This window comes from Stenella coeruleoalba, assembly GCF_951394435.1.
Source record: "Stenella coeruleoalba genome assembly, chromosome: 10".
NCBI classification, from domain to species: domain Eukaryota; kingdom Metazoa; phylum Chordata; class Mammalia; order Artiodactyla; family Delphinidae; genus Stenella; species Stenella coeruleoalba.
This window is the reverse complement of record NC_137156.1, coordinates 101779418-101797558: the sequence shown is the minus strand read 5'-3', so window position 1 is coordinate 101797558 and position 18141 is coordinate 101779418. Positions and strand designations below refer to the sequence as shown.

The 18141-nt window shown below is 43.5% G+C and overlaps 1 protein-coding gene across 1 annotated transcript; it reads left to right on the top strand.

The window, feature by feature from the left end:
- Positions 1-197: 197 nt before the first annotated feature.
- LSM3 (LSM3 homolog, U6 small nuclear RNA and mRNA degradation associated) lies at positions 198-12827 on the top strand. Its single transcript, XM_079935651.1, has 4 exons — positions 198-337; positions 2549-2659; positions 4886-4981; positions 9622-12827. Exons 1-4 carry the CDS (start codon positions 317-319, stop codon positions 9700-9702), a joined length of 309 nt encoding a protein of 102 aa, XP_079791777.1. The 5' UTR covers positions 198-316; the 3' UTR covers positions 9703-12827.
- The last annotated feature ends 5314 nt before the right edge of the window (positions 12828-18141 follow it).

Here is an 18141-nt window from a genome sequence, read left to right as displayed (position 1 = left end):
TGGGCAGGACTGGCGGACGCTGGACGTACCTCGCCGCCAAGGGACGCAGCCCGCGCGCTGGCTCCGCCCCCAGGCGGGGCGAGGCGCGGCCACGCCCCCTCACTGAGACGCCAGGTACCCAATTCCCCCCGCCCCAACGTCGGCGCCCCTGATAAAGCTCCGCCCCAGCCCCAAAGGACCAATGCCAACTGCAGGAAGCAAGAAGCAGCAAAACCGATTATTTCTACTTCCGGTGCATTGCGTCCTCGCCTTTCCAGAGACCGGAGGGGGTTCTCGTGCTCTCGCGAGAGGCGGGAAAGAGCGCAGGGTTTGAAAGATGGCGGATGACGTGGACCAGGTGAGTGTCTTCTGAAGAACTCGCTTCGGCGCGGCTTTCCCACGCTCAGGCCTGGCTCTGCCCCACTTTGCCTGTCAGGGTTGCTTTCTCCAAGCTGACGGCAAGGTGGCCAATTACGCCGCCTCTTTCTGGGTCTTCACGGCCTTAATCTGCCTCTTGGTTAACCGCGCCTCCTCCCAATTTTGCCTGAGGCCCTGAGATTTTTTTTCTGTTCGAAGTCCGCTGGAAACTAGTTATTCCTCGCTCTCGTCGCTTCCTTTCTCTTGAGTCTCACCTTTTTCCGTAGGGTGGGGAATAATTATCCTTGCCTGCCTCACGGACCTGTCGGGATTCTGATAGAAAGCCTGATAGTACAGTTAAGGAGTTGTTATCGTTACTGAGCGCAGCAGTTGTTGCAGTCAACAAACACCTAGTGAGCATCATCTTTGTGCGGTTGGACACCGTTCTGAGCACCAGGGACACTGGCATTGACGTACGTGGTCCCTGGCCCCACTTGAAGTTTATATTCGGGGAAGGACGGGTAAAAAGTAAACATAAGTGTGCGCGATATGCGGGGCTGTGATGTGGTATGAAGGTAACAAGCAAGGAACTGGTATTCAGAATAACTGATGGTCCTGCAGGCTTTCTCACCCGCTCTCCTTTCTTTCCAAAATGCTCTTCCTCAGATATCTTTGTGGATCAGGTTACAGCTTGTTCAGCTTTCTACTGAAATCTCATCTCCTCAAAGAGGACTTCTCTGGCCACCTGGCATCAAACGGCACTCTCCAGTCTGCTTTATTTTTCTTCCTAGCATGTTATTGGTTCATATTAAGTATATGCTTCTTTATTTAATGCCTGTATCCCCCAACTGGAATGTGAGTGCCTTAAGAGCAAGAGTTTTGTTCACTGTTCTGTCCTCGGGGTTTAGAACGGTGCTGGAAACACTCAACAGATACTTATTGAGTGAATAAATCGAATGATCAGGGAGTCCGCTTTGAAAAGGCAGTGTTTAAAACTACGGGATGAAAAGGGTGGACAGTGGGTAGTAGGGCACAGTCACGTATATATCCTTACAGTGTTATGATTACTTATTTATATGCCTCTCCCCACTAGAATGAACTTGAGGGCAGGGACTGACTTCTGTATCATTGTAATCTAGTATTTGGTTAGCTGGTCCTTAACAAACACCTCTTGAACTGGGGATGGGGACTACGTGAGTCAGTATTTTTTCTTCTTTTTTTTTTCCCCCCTTTTACTCTATGTTAGGGCTGTAGAGCCTGTAACATTAAGTCACCTTCCTCCACTGGCCTTATGTACTTACTGAAGCAGCTCTCCTTGAATAATCTTATCAGCTCTCCTGGCTTCAAGCATCCCTTCCGTATGCACCCCGGTCATCCTAGCCTTGGTCTCTTTGAGACTTGTTTCCAACAGTTCTTTAATAGTAATAAAAAGAACCGTTTATAAGTACTTTTCTGTTTGCCAGATACTATTTAAAATATATCAGATACTTCAGTTAAATACATTAGCTCTAATCCTCACAAGAATTATGAAGGGAAGATTGTGGATTCCTCATTTTGTAAACAAGGAAACTGAGAATTAGAGATGGCATGATTTTTTAATCCCAATTCGTAAGTGTCAGAGTCAGGAATTGAACCCACACTGCCTGACTCCAAAGCCAATGCTTTCAACCAGTATTCTATACTGCCTGCTAAATATATTCATCTTACTGACCAAATGGCACCCTAAACTCAACTTGCCCTGTACTGAACTCATAATCCTCCCTCAAACATTCATCTCTGCTTAGCATTCTGACTAGTATGTGGTAGTCATTAAATGTAAGTTCTTCAAATTACTAAATGATATTTGAGATAAAACTGAAGTCTCTGAGAGAGTGACTCCCTACACACTGAAATGGGGTCAGACAGTTTGGATTTTGAGGGAACAGAGTGCCGTCATGATTATTTTGTCATGTAACTCCTTTCTGTGTACGTATGTTTCAACCCTCATTGATCTAGCACTTACTCTGTGTCAGGCACTGTTCGATGCCTTCAAATATGTCATTTAAGCCTCACAACAACAGTGTTAGGTAGGCACTGCCGTTATACACATTTTGCAGATTAGGAGACTGAGGCATAGAGGGGTTAAGTAATTTGCCCACAGTCATGCAGGGCACGGATGGTTCATACACTTTACTCTCTAGTACTGTATTACTAAACCTGTTTCTTTTATCAGCAACAAACTACCAACACTGTAGAAGAGCCTCTGGATCTCATCAGGCTCAGTCTTGATGAACGAATCTATGTGAAAATGAGAAATGACAGAGAGCTTCGAGGCAGGTTACATGTGAGTAAATTTACTAAATCACCTTGAAATCAGATTATTTCCTTACCGTTGCTCCCTTGTCCCACCCCTTTGAAATGTAAAAACTGTCCACTGTGGAAGAGTGTTTGAATGTAGACAAGGAGGAGGTGGAAAGTCAGCCATATTTCCAAAAGCCAAATGCAACTGTGTTTTATTCATATTGTTAACATTTATTTCTCTTAACGGAAATGGTGTGCTTATTAAAGAATATTTTCATTTCTTTCATTTTATCCTGTTTATTTGTAAATAACATTTATTTGTCCTCCATTCTCATTTAAGTGTTCTTTAAATTACTGACATATATATAAATTTGTGTTTTGTTGTGAAAAATTTTAGACAGCACAGACATACATAGAGTAAAAGGGAAAGTGCCATTTCTTTTGAGTCTATAGTCTTTCAGGTCTTTTCTATATATCTACACATATATACAAGAATGTGTGTCCGTATGTATATATTTGCACTATATACACCACCTCTAAAAAAAATAAATGGGATCTTGCTATACATTTTGGGGATACCTTTCTTTGTCACTTAATTGTTCTTGGAAATTATTGATCATGAGTGCATATCAATCTCCTTTATTTTTTTAAATGACTGTAGAATTCTGTATGTGGTAGCAGTGATATTAGGATTGTTTTCCATTTCTTACTACTATAAGCATGTTTATACATCGACCTTTGTGTATATCTGCAAATATTTCTATGGGATTGGTCCCTTGAGGTGGTCCCATTTATTCATGAAGAAAGTATACTGAAGGTTTTGCCTCCTCTTGATAACTCGTTACTTTCCTGAGTAAGTTGTTTTTATAACTACCATTCTACCCTAAAGTGATTAAAAATAGCTACTTTTTATTGAGCATTATTTATATGCCAGGTACTGTTACTCTAAGTGTTTTGCATGTAATATCTTATTTAATCTCTGTAACAATTCTATGAGGGTAGATACTCATTATCCCGTTTTACGTTTGAAGAAGCTCAGGCTCAGAAAGATGAAGTTACTTTGCTTAAGGTGACACAGCCAGTAAAAAGAGGGCCAGGCTAGGAACCTAGGCAGTCTGACTTCAACCCCCTCTTAAGTACTATGACTCTACCTAACATGAAACCTAAAGGTAGAGAACCTCCTGTGCTTGGAAAGGAAGTGGGGACCTAGTAGTCTTAAATTACAGAAAGGAAGAAGAATCCCGGGTAATGGAATAGTGGCAACTTCGCAGAGAAAAATAGAATTGAACTTAATCTCTTGGGCCAGTGGCAAGTAGACAAACACCCCAGGACAGACGTGTTGCCTTAACTCTTGGAGGCTTCTTCAGTTCCCTGCCTACACTCAATTGTCTCTGTACTGAATGACCCTCAACCTTTTGTTTTCTGGCCCTTATCTGTAGATCTTTGCCCCCGTTTGTTGCTTTGCCTAGCAGTTCCCCGTGTTGCTAATTGGCTATTTTTATTTTGATGTGAGCTGGTGAACCATTTAACACTTGGCTAGAAGTAAGCATAAGTGGGTTCTAAACAAGCCACTCCCTCCCTCCCACCCCCTGGAGCTTCACATTTTAGTACAATGCATGAGCCTTAGAGCTTGGATTGAGGACATCCCTGAATATCTGAGTTGCAATATTTGTCGATCGAGCCCACAGGTGCCGAAAAGCTGGTGTTCTGGTGAGTTTTGGTGAGGCTATAATGTGCAGGGTGTTCCTCTACTTACTTTACTTTGTGGTGTTTATTTTAGGACAAGGTGTGTTGAGTGACAGGGTCTTGTGCTGTTAGGAGACTGCATTGCTGTCATCTTAGCAGTTAAAGAATTTTATTTCCTTTACTGTATCTTTCTTGTCACGCTATTACAGATGGAATTGAAAGAAGTATACTGAGAGGTATATGAACTGGCTTTTTTTCATAATTAAATATTGTAAATACTTATGTGACTGCCTTAGATAACAAATAGGGTGGGCACTTTAAAAATAATTTCAAATTATTTTGAGTAATTCAGTTTTGACCATAACAGTTTTATATTTGTATCAGGTCAATTAAGTTAACATGGAGATGATTGGCAGAGAAACAGTATATTAGCACAGCAGGATTATTTTTTATTTGCATGTAAAACTTTGTGGTGTAAGTATTATGTGTTACTTGTAATTGAGTGATTTGCATATTATAAGCCCTGTTTATTATTTCCTAATTTGCTTATTACATTTCTTGGTCCCTCACCTTCCCACTTCAGGCCTATGATCAGCATTTAAATATGATATTGGGAGATGTGGAAGAAACTGTGACGACGATAGAAATTGATGAAGAAACATATGAAGAGATATATAAAGTAAGTCTTGCAGTTCCATTCATCGCTTTTAAAATGTCAGTTCTTCTCAGAATCCAACAGTTATTTATGGAAAGCCTGTCGTGTTTTGATACCTATTCATGGACTCAGTAGAGTGTAGCAATTAAAAAAACCAAAGGCATTGGGGTTGGACAGACCTGGTTTCCAGTGCTGGCTTGGCCACTTCCTATCTGGGGTACGTTGGACAAGGGAAGTACCTTTGCAGATGTAACTTCCTCACTGGTAAGCAGGAATACAGTCACTTCTGTCGTAGGGTTGCCAAGATTCGTTGAGATATGGCTGTGTAAGATGCCTCTGTGTGCTGGTGTATAACAGTAATACTGGACAGTGTTTTGTTTGATGTGGACTTACGTATCAATACTTACTAGAAACTAAAACTGAGAAATTTTTAAGATATTTAACTAATTAAAAATAATAAATCGATTACATTTTGACATAAGTAACATTTTTATGAATAATAGCTATATTTTCTAAAACAAAATATTCAGTGAGAAGTGTCTTTGTTTTATGTTTTGCAAATGCTTGGCTTAATAGACAACAGCTAGTTACTCACATCTTTGTTTCTGCATTTAATCTGTTGCACTATATTGTGAATGTCACACAGATAGGTAGTTGGAAAGGGAGGAGTATTTCTTGTGGATACTTGCCTTTGATACTATACCCAAACTCAGCAAGCGGTAGTTTCTTAAAGGCTAGTTGTAGTGTAGAATCTGAAACTATATCAGTGAACTTTTCATTTTCTTGTTATATGCAAATTCATTGGTCTACCTTGCGCTTGGAATGGATTTTTTATACATGTGTGATTTTGTAACATCAAGCTCTGGTCGTTTGGAAAATATTGGTTCACTGCATTATGCAGATCTTCCAGATATTGGCACATTTTGTTGTTCAGTCTTTTAAGTATTGAGAAGCCACTCTGGCCCTCAGGACCGCCTGGATTCACATCTTGACTCCCTTGCTTACCAGCTATATAATTGTACCAGTTACCCAACTTGTCTGTGACTAAGTTTCTGTATCTGTAAAATGGGGATGGTAATACGACTCACTTCATACAGCTATTGAGGATTCATTGAGAGATTCCGTGAAAAGCCTTCAGGTGGCAACAGGCACATAGTAAGTGTTCACATGTCAGCCTTTTTTGGGTTTTGTGGTTCTGCTTTATCCCGGCTTTCCTCCTCTTTTCAACCACTCCCGACTCCGTGGCTAGTTTTCTTTCTCCTTCTGAACGTGGGATTTTTTTTTAATCTGCTTTTTTTCCCCCCTCAGATGTCAATTAGTAATTACTGTTTGTTATAAGCCATCAATCTGTAATAATAGTACAGCATGAAAGCTTGAGCTCTGGCTTAACAGATCTCGGTTCAAATCCTGGCTGCTGGTGATTAGTTATGTGACCTTGGGCAAGTTCTAGAAATTTTTTAAGCCTCAGGGACCTCCTCTGTAAAATGCCAATACAATAATTGTGCCTTCCTCCCAGGATTACAGGTTGCAGTGAATTTCGTGCTTGTAAAGCTGGTGGCAAGTGGTGATTGGTGGCCATTATGATTATGGATAAATCTGTGTCTCCAGCTTTTTTCTTTTCTGAGCTTCACTCTCTCATTTCCAATATTCTTATTGAAACTATGTCCACGTTGGATGTTATCTCAAACTCAGTACATATAAAACTAAACTTCTGGTGTTCTTCACCTTCAAAATGAGCTCATTCTCAATTCCCTGTTTCTGTTCATGATTTTCTCAGTTATTTGGACGTTATATCTCAGAATTTTATATAACAAGTCAGCCGAAAACTTAGTGGCTTAAAAGTACACACGTTTATTAGCTCACAGTTTGTGTGGGTCAGGTGTCCAGGCTCAGCTGGGTCCTCTGCTTCAGGGTTTCTCACAAGGCTGCACAAGGGCTGGGTTCTCATCTGAAGGCTAAAGTGGGGAAGGTTCTGCTTCTAAGCTCACTTTCGTGGTTGTTGAGAGGATTCATTTGCTCGAGGGTTTTGGACTGAGAGCACCTCAGTTCCTTGCTGCAGGGCCTCTACCACTGGCAGCTTGCTTCATCAAACCCAGCAAGAGAGCTGGCTAGCAAGGTGGAAGTGACTATCTTATGTAACCTAATCATGATAGTGACACCCACTAACTTTGTAGATTCTACTAGTTAGAAGCAAGGCACAAATTTTACGCACACTCAGAAGGAGTGGGTTACACAAGTGGGCGAACACCAGGAGGCAGGGATCCTTGGGGGCGATCATAGAAGCTGCTTACTTGTATCTCCAGAAAACTATAACTGAATTAATAGAGAATCATTTCAGATGAAGTGGTTTCCATATGAAGGTAAGGTTGGAACTTTTTAGTTCAGAAGTATGACCACTGAGTGAGGGATTTGAGTAAAATGTATCAGTTATTTTGATGAGCGCTGACTCCTTCACTGAACTGGCTATGGTAAGACTAGGTTGCCTTTTGCAACTAGAAGGAAACCAGAAGGCAGTGCTGCTTCCTAGTAGCAGACAGCAGACATGATCCTTGTTTCTCTGAGAGTGATTCTCAGAGTGTGTTCCTCGAACCAGGAGTATGTGCACACCTGGAGTGTGTTAGAAATGCAGGTTCATGGGCCACACCCTGGCCTACTGAGTGAGGATCTCTGGGCATGGAGCCAGGAAACAGCCCTAAAGGTGATCTTATGCACATTGAAACTTGAGAACCACTGCCCTGAGAGTGTATTATCTGGGAAAGAGTTAGATACATTCATGGATGACACATAAGTGTACTTGATTTAGCATACTACATTTATAGGTACTACTTGAATTTACTGTTGGGGCTTCTCCTTTTATGTTAGTTCCAGTACCCAAGAAGCTCGTAAAACATGGTTCTTACATTTTTAAAAAGTTCTGAAGACATAGCTATTACCAATATTTTCTGCCTGGTGGAGAGAGAGTTCTTTGTCGGACCTACATGTGGTCAGTTGTGGTACAGATTCGTGTAAGCTAAAAAGGATAAATTAATTGTCATTGCCCCACCCACCTCCACTGTAGCACAGCAGGGACAAGGATATCTGCTGCCATAAAAACTCCCTTTCAGAAAAGGAAAGAACAGGAACGTAGAGCAGTTACTGGTCCTTCGCACTGACGGATCCCCTGGGGAGGCAGTAGTAGAAGAAATCCCTTGGTTAGGTCATGTATGTCCTGTGTGATATTTGGGACATCCTAAAAAAAATTCTTTTTCATTTATCTATAATTCAAATTTAATTGGGCGACCTGTATTTTTATTTGCTAAATCTGGAGGCTGCAGAACGTTCACAGAAACGTCTCACTTATGCTGGAAGACTCAAATTGTCAAAGGCTTTTTTCAGCCAGGCTATGTATGGGTTCTTTGGCAATACCATTTCTTTAAAAACTTATGACTTCATATATTTCTGATCTGTTTATTTCCAATCAATTCTTTGGGCCAGTCACCTCAAAGTCTTTTTCTGTACAGAACTTGTAGACACCTTTATTTCTTTAGTTCCTCACCTCTAATTTGTGTAACTACCTCTCCCACAAATTAACGTTGACTACCTTGGGTCATTTGCTAAAGTAAATTTGGGTGGGAAAGGGACACCCTTAATCTGATCTTCCCCTCAGGGCTGAGCTTGTTTACCTGAGAAAATTTACAGGGCCGCTTTGTTCCTTAACGCATTTTTCCTGCTTATTGTCCACAGTTGGGAGTCTAAAAACAGTTGGCTTTTATGACATCATGAATGCTGTTTCTTGTAATCTCTACTTGAAAACCAGCTAGTTCTCACCTAAGCTCATCTCTTCCTTACACTGCCCTGCCCAGTGCATCAGGTTAACAGCAACACTACTAACGTTTGGCCTTTTCCAACCTCTTCCCCAGAACCTGTAGGTTTGGGACATCTTTTGGGCTTTTTCCAGCCTCTTCCCCAGAACCTGTAGGTTTGGGACATCTTTTGGGCTACCTTTGGAGTCAACGTTTACTTAATGTTTTGCCGAGGCATGAGAAAATTTCAGACCTTCCATATCTGTTTCCTTACAGCCTAAGGCTTGTTCCCTAGGCTAATGCAAAAGGTATCCATTCTGTATATGAGTGCAGTAGCACATAGAAGCAACACAGGAGGGCTTAGCACAGTAGGATTTTATTTGTACCCACACAACGGTCTTTAGTGAGGTTTTAGGTCAGTACGGTAGCTTTCTTCCAGGTGCTCAGTCAGGGACCCAGGCTTCCTGGCTCTGCCGTCCCCAGGGTTCTCCATAATCTGAGTCCATGGTCGCGGGAGAACACAGAGGCGCCTTTGTGGGAGGTTGCTCATCACTTCTGTTCACTTTCCATTGGTTAAAACCCAGTCAGTGGCACCATCTGGTTGGCAGGGAGCATGAGAAATGTGGTCTAGCTGTGTGCCAAGAAGAGGGGCAGAAAGGGCTGGGTGGATAGCGGACGCCTCTGCCCCAGTTGTGTTCCAGGAAAAGAAACAGTTAGTAGATGGTTCTTTGTGCCACAAAGGTAAGTGAACAGGTTTTTTAAGCAATTTGTTTGTGTTATGGTGAATCTGTGGTTTTTTGTTTTCAAATTTCTTTCTCGAAAAATAAATAATACTACTACAAATTTGTATAAATGTGTTCTGTGTTTTTTTTCCTCTTCCAGTCAACAAAACGGAATATTCCGATGCTCTTTGTCCGGGGAGACGGTGTTGTGCTAGTTGCCCCACCATTGAGAGTTGGTTGAAACAAAGAATTTATCCTGTGTGGAAAATAGGAGATTTTGTATGATTGCCTCTTTAAATGTAGAAGATACTCAAAAGAGAAACCGGCGTACGTTTTGATTTTAAGAAATAACCAAGAATTCTTCCACTTCTGAAATAAGTTGATTTGCAGATAACTCACAAATTCTTAAGCTAAATGGCATTTTTATTTTTGTCCAACCCTTCCAATAAATGTGATCACCAAGATGCAGAACTTTTTCAGGAGGTGATTTGCTCCATTGTTTTTTCGGACAATTTCTGGGTTTCTTTCTTTAAATTAAATTTGATGTCTCCTTTTTTGATTTTTAATGCAGTCTCCTGTCTTGTGAATTCTTTCAAATAAGCACATGTGTTCCATTCACTTTATTTGTACACTTTTGTGTTGCATCTACTGTGTTTGCGGCACCAAGTTGAGTCCTGGGAACGACAGTTTTGTCCATTTGCTTCCCTTCCTGGAGTCTTCTGGAAAGGCAGTTGTTGAAGCCAGTAACTGCAGGACAGTGAGGTCAGGGCTGATGGCATCATGCAGGTATGGGATGCCGTGAGAGCACAGAGAAGAGCACCATGGGTGGGCAGTCGTCGTGGTGGGGCTCTCGTTGTAAACACTGGCACTGCAGTGAAACATGGGAGGCTGGTTCTCTTTTCTCTGGCCGGGTTATTTCTAAGGCCAGGCTTCAGTGGTTGTTAATCCATTATCTAGCACAATATGCTTAACATATGCACAATATTTTAAGCCACGTGCAAGAAAGATGCTTTCTTTAAGGCGTTGTGTAATAAAGTTTCATTTTATTTCTTGTGCCTGTTCCTGCAAGTTAGTGGAGAAGAAAAAAACAAGTGTGGGCAAGCTGACAGATGCCTTACCTTACGTGAGTAGACAGGAGAGAACCACTCACTTCTGCCAGCCGCACTTTGTCCACAGGCTTCAGTAGTCCCAGGACGCAACCTGTTTATAGCAGCCTGTTCACTGTTGAAGGAATGGGACTGTGGTTCTGATGGTAGCAAGTGGTTGATCCTTTAGATCACCCTGTCTGAGTAGAATGCTTGCCTAAGTGCTGATGATGGTGATACATGTAATAATTGCCACCTTTTGTCGAACAGAGTACACCAGGCAAAGGCATTTTGTGTACATCTTCCTATTTAATCCCTGCAGCAGCTCTCCTGCAGGATGTTACGAGAAACTGAAGCTCCATGAGCTTTCGTTGCTTGTCTGTGGGTCTGAGGAAGTACCTGTGTGAGTGAGTGGGCCAGGCATGTGGTGCAGCTCTGGCTCCTAATGTCCACCACAGCCATGACGGCCACTCTGCGGTTCTCTCCACGCTGCATTTATTTTTAGTGGCATCTGATATCTGTGCCTAATTCCTGAATACTTCTTCTACTCCGTTCTTGGTCATCTTTCTCTTTTTTCTCCTAAAATTGATAGGTTACAGCAGAACTTTTTTTGGCTGTGAGGACTTGTGTACATGCACACGTTTCTGAAAACCATGAACCTTACAGTCAGACACAGTTGCCATCGCGTGCACATAAAACTCAGCAGCCCCGTACAAATGTCCACTTACTCCTGTCTGCTAAGATACAGGGAGGGGGCAACAAAAGATTTAACTGCAGGATAACCATCTGCGTGTTACCAGATGGGGGTTTTGTGAGCCCTTTTGGAGCTCACGCTACCTGCCTGGAGGGTTGGAGCTGGGACCCAGTCCACAGCAGGGGCCGCTCAAGCAGCGTCCTGCCACAGATCCCCATCAAGGCTTTCTCTCCAGGTCTGCAGGGGCGCTGCCCTCTGATAGGGCCCCCGGTGCCATACCTTGGACTTCTGGTGCCACATAGCACACCGAGCTCTGGCCAGCTGGACGGCCCGTTGTCGTTGGAGCCGGTGACTGGTGGTTTCTGCAACGCGGTGTCAACGTAACTCAAGGGGAGCCTTCTACCCATTTTTCCTTTGGAAACCTCTCAAGCAGATGCCATACCTGGATCCCCGCGTTGGTGGATTCCTGAAAGAGATTGTCGTGAATTGTCACGGCTTCCCACAAAGAAAGATGGACAGACAGAACGTGGAACTACACACTCAGCTTTGAGATGAAATGTGCCCAAATTGAAATCTGAGTAACTTGAGTATCGCAAGTAAGACTAAAAGCATTAGCTACAAGTGGGCAATTTTCACACATTTTAAATAGTGGTTTTTGTAGATCTGCCCAAACTAGGCTGTTTTCACACTTCCTTTTATTACATATACAGGCGGACCGCGGGGCTATTGCAGGTTTGGTTCCAGACCACTGCAGTAAAGCGAGTCACGGGTTTTTTGTTTTCCCAGGGCATGTAAAAGTTATGTTTACACTATACTGTAGTCTATTAAGTGTGGAATAGCATTAGGTCTAAACAATGTACATGCCTTAATTAAAAAATACTTCATTGCTAAAACATGCTAACCATCCTCTGAGCCTTCAGCCAGTCTAAATCTTTTTGCAACAGTAACATCAAAGATCACTGATCACAGATCACCATAGCAAATATAACAATGAAAAAGTTGGAAATATTGCAGGAATTACTAAAATGTGACACAGAGACATGAACTGAGCAAATGCTGTTGGAAAAAATGGCGCCAATAAACTTAATGCAGGGTTGCCACAAACAATTTGTTAAAAAAAAACGCAATAAAGTGAAGCACAATAAACAAGAAATGCCTGTAATATATACCTACATTGATATTAGCCTGTAGTCAGAGGGGAGGAATGTTCCATTGTGTGAGCAGTTGCCAGCTGTGAGCAATGCTCACCTGCACTGGACAGGGAGAGTCACTGAAAATTCCAGGAGTCATCCTGGCAGGAACCAGAGGCTCATTGATGTTTTTGTCCCTCAGCTCTGCTGAGCTATGTGGATTTCATTCTTGGGCAAGCCCTGCCTGGTAGCAGATCCAGGCTTACAGCCTACCTGCTTGCCAGCTGCAGTGATCTCATTCTCGATTGGCTCACGTGCTGGTCCATGACTAGTCATCGTGGCCAAGAGAATACAGGGTTCTGATTGGAACTAAGAGTCAGATTATCCCTGCCTGGGCCATGTGGTCTGAGGGTGGAGAGGGGTAACTTCTCTAAAGGGAACCAGGGAAAAGAGTGGATGGGAGCTGCAGACAAAGAATGCCTGCTACGTAAGAATAACTTGTAGTCTCCTCTAACTTCTACAAAAATAAGCCATTTTGATACTTGATTATTAGTAACAAATTTCTTGGAACACACCTCATAGCAGACATTATGATTTGAAGCCATCACTCTGGAATCTAGTAGGAGGCCTTCGAGCACCCTGAGCGGGGTCGGTCAGTGTGTAAGGAGCTTAGATGTGTTCCATGACTGGGCCTGATAGTAACGAGTCCTCTTGGGGGGCCAAGGTGGGGACCTGCAACGCAAGAGGGTATTTGGCTGAGAGTAGGTATTGGAGTTCTCAGAGCTCTGAGGAGGGTGGGATACTTGCATGATATGAGTGAGAAACAGCGAGCCCCACCCAACAAGTGGCTTTTTGTGAGCAGGGACCATTGTCACAACCGCAGCCCAGGGCTTGGCCAAGAGTGTGTCCCCAATAAATGCTGAATAGCTGAGTAAACCATAAGAAAGCCAGTGACAATACTATGGGTGGAAAGGCTAAATGGTACTCTTTTTTTCAGCTTTATTGAGGCATAATTGACAAAATTGTAAGGTATTTAAAGTGGACATTGTGGTGACTTGATATAAGTATACATTGTCAAAGGATTCCCACCATCTGGTTAATACATCCATCACCTCATATTCATCTTTTGTGTGTATGTCTGTGTGATGAGAACTTTAAGTTCTCCTCTCAGCAAATTTAGATTATGTAATACAGTGCTGTCAACTTAGTCACCATGGTTTACATTAAATTGTCAGATATTACTCATACCTGAAAGTCTGTATGTTTATACCAACCTCTCCCTGTTTCTCCCACCCTCCAGCCTTTGAAAACAATTTTTCTATGAGTTTGACTTTTTCCTTTTTTTTTTAAATTCCACATATGATACATGCAGTGTTTGTCTTTGTTTGGCTTATTTCACTTAGCATAATGCCCTCAAGGTCTATCTACATTGTTGTAAATGGCAGGATTTCTTCTTTTCTCGTGGCTGAATAATATTCCATCATTTAAATATATATGTGTGTGTGTGTGTATATATATATATATATATGTATATTGCAACTTCTTTATCCATTCAGGGCAAATGGTACTTTCAAAGTACCGTTGCACATTGTTTTCCAGATACTTGTGATGTCCTGCCCACAACTGGACACTTTTTGCCCTTCTAGCCATCTTGCCCCCATTACCATTTACCTGAGAATAGCAGTATATGCCAACGGTAGATACCTAACTATTTATCAATTTACATGGAAAACTAACACCAGAAAACAAGAAAGCCAAGCGTTTTATTTTTTTTAATTAATTAATTTATTTTTGGCTGAGTTGGATCTTCATTGCTGCATGTGGGCTTTCTCTAGTTGTGGCGAGCAGGGGCTACTCTTCATTGCAGTGTGCAGGCTTCTTATTGTGGTGGCTTCTCTTTGCGGAGCATGGGCTCTAGGCGCACGGGCTCAGTAGTTGTGGCACTCGGGCTCTAGAGCGCGGGCTCAGTATTTGTGCTGCATGGGCTTAGTTGCTCCGCGGTATATGGGATTTTCCCGGACCAGGGCTCAAACCCGTGTCCCCTGCCTTGGCAGGCGGATTCTTAACCACTGAGCCACGAGGGAAGTCCGCCAAGTGTTTTAATTCCTTTTAGATCCATTGCTCAATTTTAATACCTGGAGCACGTAGGTTCTTATTTTCTTGCCTGCTTCTAGAAGTTTCCTGGATGTAGAAGTAGCATGCCCCAGCGCAGGTTCTGATATTGATTACAACAGAGGAATTTTTTCTTGGCAGTCATCCTACCCACCTACAGTGCTATGGGGATCTGGGCTCTAGGTGTTGACAGGACTCCCGGAGTTGCCCTTGGTGGGTTGGAAGACTGACCACAGAGTCTGGAGATGTGGTCAAGTCAGATAAACCTGGCTACAAATCGCAGCTGTGCCACGGGCCAGCTGGGCAAATTACTTATGCCCTAAGGTCAGCCTGTAAGGGTTGGAAAGCTTTTCTGTAAGAAGCCCAGGACGGAGCCAGGAACGTTGCAGACACATCACAGACCCCCGGTTCAGAAGTCACAGAGAAGGAGGCAGTACTGGGAGGCCTGTTCAGTTTGCTCTGGTCACTTACTCATCTTACTTCAACTCTCCCCACACTTTCTCCCCAGATAGATTCCAGGAGGACCATGAATGTGAAATAATTCAATTCAGTCAATTAAAATTTATTCTCAAATGTCTTCTCTGTGCCAGGCTCTGTCCATGGAGGACTGAAAACACAAACAGTGCACAGTGCTAGTGCTGTGAGGCACGTGGAGGGTCAGGTGTTGAGCACACAGCGCGACTCAGTGGAAGGTGGTCTAAGTAGGTAATGTTTGAACAGACATCTGAGCAGCAGGAAGGAGCATTAGTCCAGGCCCCTGGGAGCCGTGCAGAAGCTCTGAGGCGAGGGCAGTGTTGCCTGGTCAGGGGTCTGCAGGGAGACCAGCAGCAGGAGGGGGAAGACCTGAGGGCCCACACACAGCCCCTGGCGTTGTGTGATGTGTAGTCTGCACGGTCCCTCCTGATCACACACTAACACTTCACTTCCTTTTCCTTCCTCCCTCCCTCCCTCCCTTTCTGTCTGTCTGTCTGTCTCTCTCTCTTTTTTTTTAATTCAAAACTTGTTTATTGGTATGGTTTCCCACTCAACTTGGTTCAGAGTGCTTTTAGTGCTGTCTGTGTCTGTAAGCTCTGCTTTTCCTCCTGTGGCCTGGTGAGGACAGTGGAGCAGCCAACGTGCAAAGCTGCCATGTGCGTGGCTCCAGTGGTGATTTCGTGGCTCACTGGGCATCTCACACCCATGAAGCAGGACCTGGGGCTGTGCACCAGGCACTTCTCCTTGTGTTTCCTCTTCTCTTCTGGAGAGAGATGGAGGGCCTGAGCCAGAGGCATGTTCCCTCTCGTGGGAGGTGTTACCCCCAGTAAGGGCCTTCCCTTCTCAAAGGGAGGGATCTTCCTCCTTGAGGCAGGGGACGGCTGGGAGTCTGTTCCCTTGAGGGGAAATGACTGCTCTCCCCTCAGGTGGCCTGGTGGGAAAAACAAAGGTGGAAATAGCTCTCTCATCCGTGTTTTGTGAATTTTGGCAAGACTCGCACCCTTTCTGGCCTCACATGAGGGAAATGCAGGGAGAATTTGACCACCCGGCCATGGGCTTGTGCTCCTAATGCAGCGCCCAGCTCAGGGCGTGCCTCCACTGCCATCTCAGATGTCAGCAGCAGGTGGCGCTGTGCTCTCTGCTTCTCTGCCTCCACGTTTCTTGGTTTGCAGTCAGCGCTGATTCGTGCTGGCCAGCAAAGCCTGCGCCACTTATTTCCTTAAATAAGTGGAGCTCTAACCCAACAATATCTGTTGCTGCCAGGATCAAAGAAGGAAAGAAAACAGCGTGCTGTTAGGCCCCAGGGACTAAGTTGTAGGGTGAAATGTCCCTCGTGCCCACATCTTACTGAATTAAAATGAGATTGTTGACAAGACCACATCCCAAACAACATGCCTTTTGTCAGCACTCTGTCCTGTGTGTGCATGTGGTCGACAGGTGGTCGGAGAGAGCTCTTATCAGGGTTTGAGTCCAGATGCTGCTGCTGTTGAGCAGATCCTCTTACCTGCTCACAGCCTCAGTGCCTTCATCTGTGCAGTGTCCCTTCAGCTTAAGCATTGTGTGTTGGGGGGCAGGCTGCGATCATTCTGTTACTGATGAAAAGAGCCTCAGTTTGGAGTTCTTGAAAAACTCTTGGTTATAGTATTCGAAAGCCAACAATTGTGTGCTAGGTGAACGGTACAGATCTGGAGTCAAGAAGCCTTGCATTCATTTCCCCATACCACTGCTTACTAGGTGAACAACAGGTCTGGCCTCTGCTCTTCAGTTTCTTCCTCCATAAAGCGAGGATGGTAGCCGTGCCCACCTCATGAAGAGGCTAAGCATTCACTGGCATCCACCCAGGGTCTGGCTCAGGGCCTGCATGCAGTAGCAGCCCAGAATATCTTTGTTTTCCTTAATTAAGCCAGCGGCTCCAAGTACCGTTCTTGTCTCCTCCTGTCTGCATTTCAGGCCTCTGTGGTTGGTCCATAGTACAAAAGACCAGTCGTAAATATTTCTCTGTCTTATAATAAGGATCAAAGCTGTTCTTTATGAGTTCATAGTTTCTGCCTGGCTGAGTCTCCTACAGCATTAAAAAAATAATAATCTCATTGATCTCTTTTTGCATTGTTTTTCCTTAAAGGCTTTTCCAGGCTGAGGACTGCTAGAAAGTGGGTCGGATAAAAGCTAATCATGAAAAGGATTTGGAAATCAGATGAGAGGTCAAGGGGTCTTCCCTTGTGCAGAGTCTTGACCCTCTCCCTCCTTGATTCTCAGCAGTGTTTTTCTCAGTTCAATATTAGGGTACAAGAGAAATGAGTGGAACCAGGTCTATGAACAAGGTCACCCAGCAGCATCACGAGACGATGACATCACTGTCAGCTCTTGCCCAGGAAAAACCCAGGGCTCAAATAACCGAGGGAAAGGACAGGTCATCTTCATGGCAGGTTGACAGAGCTGGTTGCAGGCTGCCATCAACTATCAGGCCCTGGAGTGTTGCTAAAAATTACCCAGGGCCACACCCACCTCTGCTCAATTTGCGCTGGGCAGCCTCCCTGCCCTCGCATGCTCAGGACATGAATATCACCAACAGGTGTTTTTTTTGTTGTTGTTGTTCCATTTCCTAGAAGAAAGGTTACCAACTGCCAGAATCAAAATAGAATGTGAATTGTGTCCCAGGAATCCTGTCCGATCCAAGCACACTCATATTGTGCAATGACCTTGAGGGGATAGAGCAGATAAGCGAAATCTCAAAGTTATTTTCACTTTGTTGGAATTGACATCACAGAAGGCCTCTCATCAGCTTCTGTCTCCAGGCTGGTTATGTTTCCGCAGCTGCTGCATGTCAAGTGAATCCTGTTTTTAGTGCCCTGGAGGGACACTGTTGCTTAGGTGAACCTGAGGCAAAATCCCTCACATGAAGAATCCTTTTGTTAAAGTGAGTGGTTGCTCTCAACTTTATCCATTTCCCAAATTCATGGTTTTATACATTTTTTTTTCTTGGCTTAAATTCTTCATTATTCTTAATGGTATGATAGAGTTTTCCATATGGTAGTGAAATACCTATGGTAACTTTCCTGAAGAACAAAAAAAAAGTTAAATTAGAGAATTCAGAGCTTTGTAGATTTGTCTTTCACATATATGATGAATATTATCTTTTTTTAATTGTAAAAAACTATAAAATTTATCATCTTAACCACTTTTAA

What these genes read in the sequence shown, in the direction of transcription:
- LSM3 (XM_079935651.1), top strand. Translation starts at nt 317, where the DNA reads ATGGCGGATGACGTGGACCAG. An exon ending in TGGCGGATGACGTGGACCAG is followed by an intron (nt 338 to 2,548) that starts GTGAGTGTCTTC and finishes TTCTTTTATCAG; the next exon opens with CAACAAACTACCAACACTGT. An exon ending in CATATGAAGAGATATATAAA is followed by an intron (nt 4,982 to 9,621) that starts GTAAGTCTTGCA and finishes TTCCTCTTCCAG; the next exon opens with TCAACAAAACGGAATATTCC.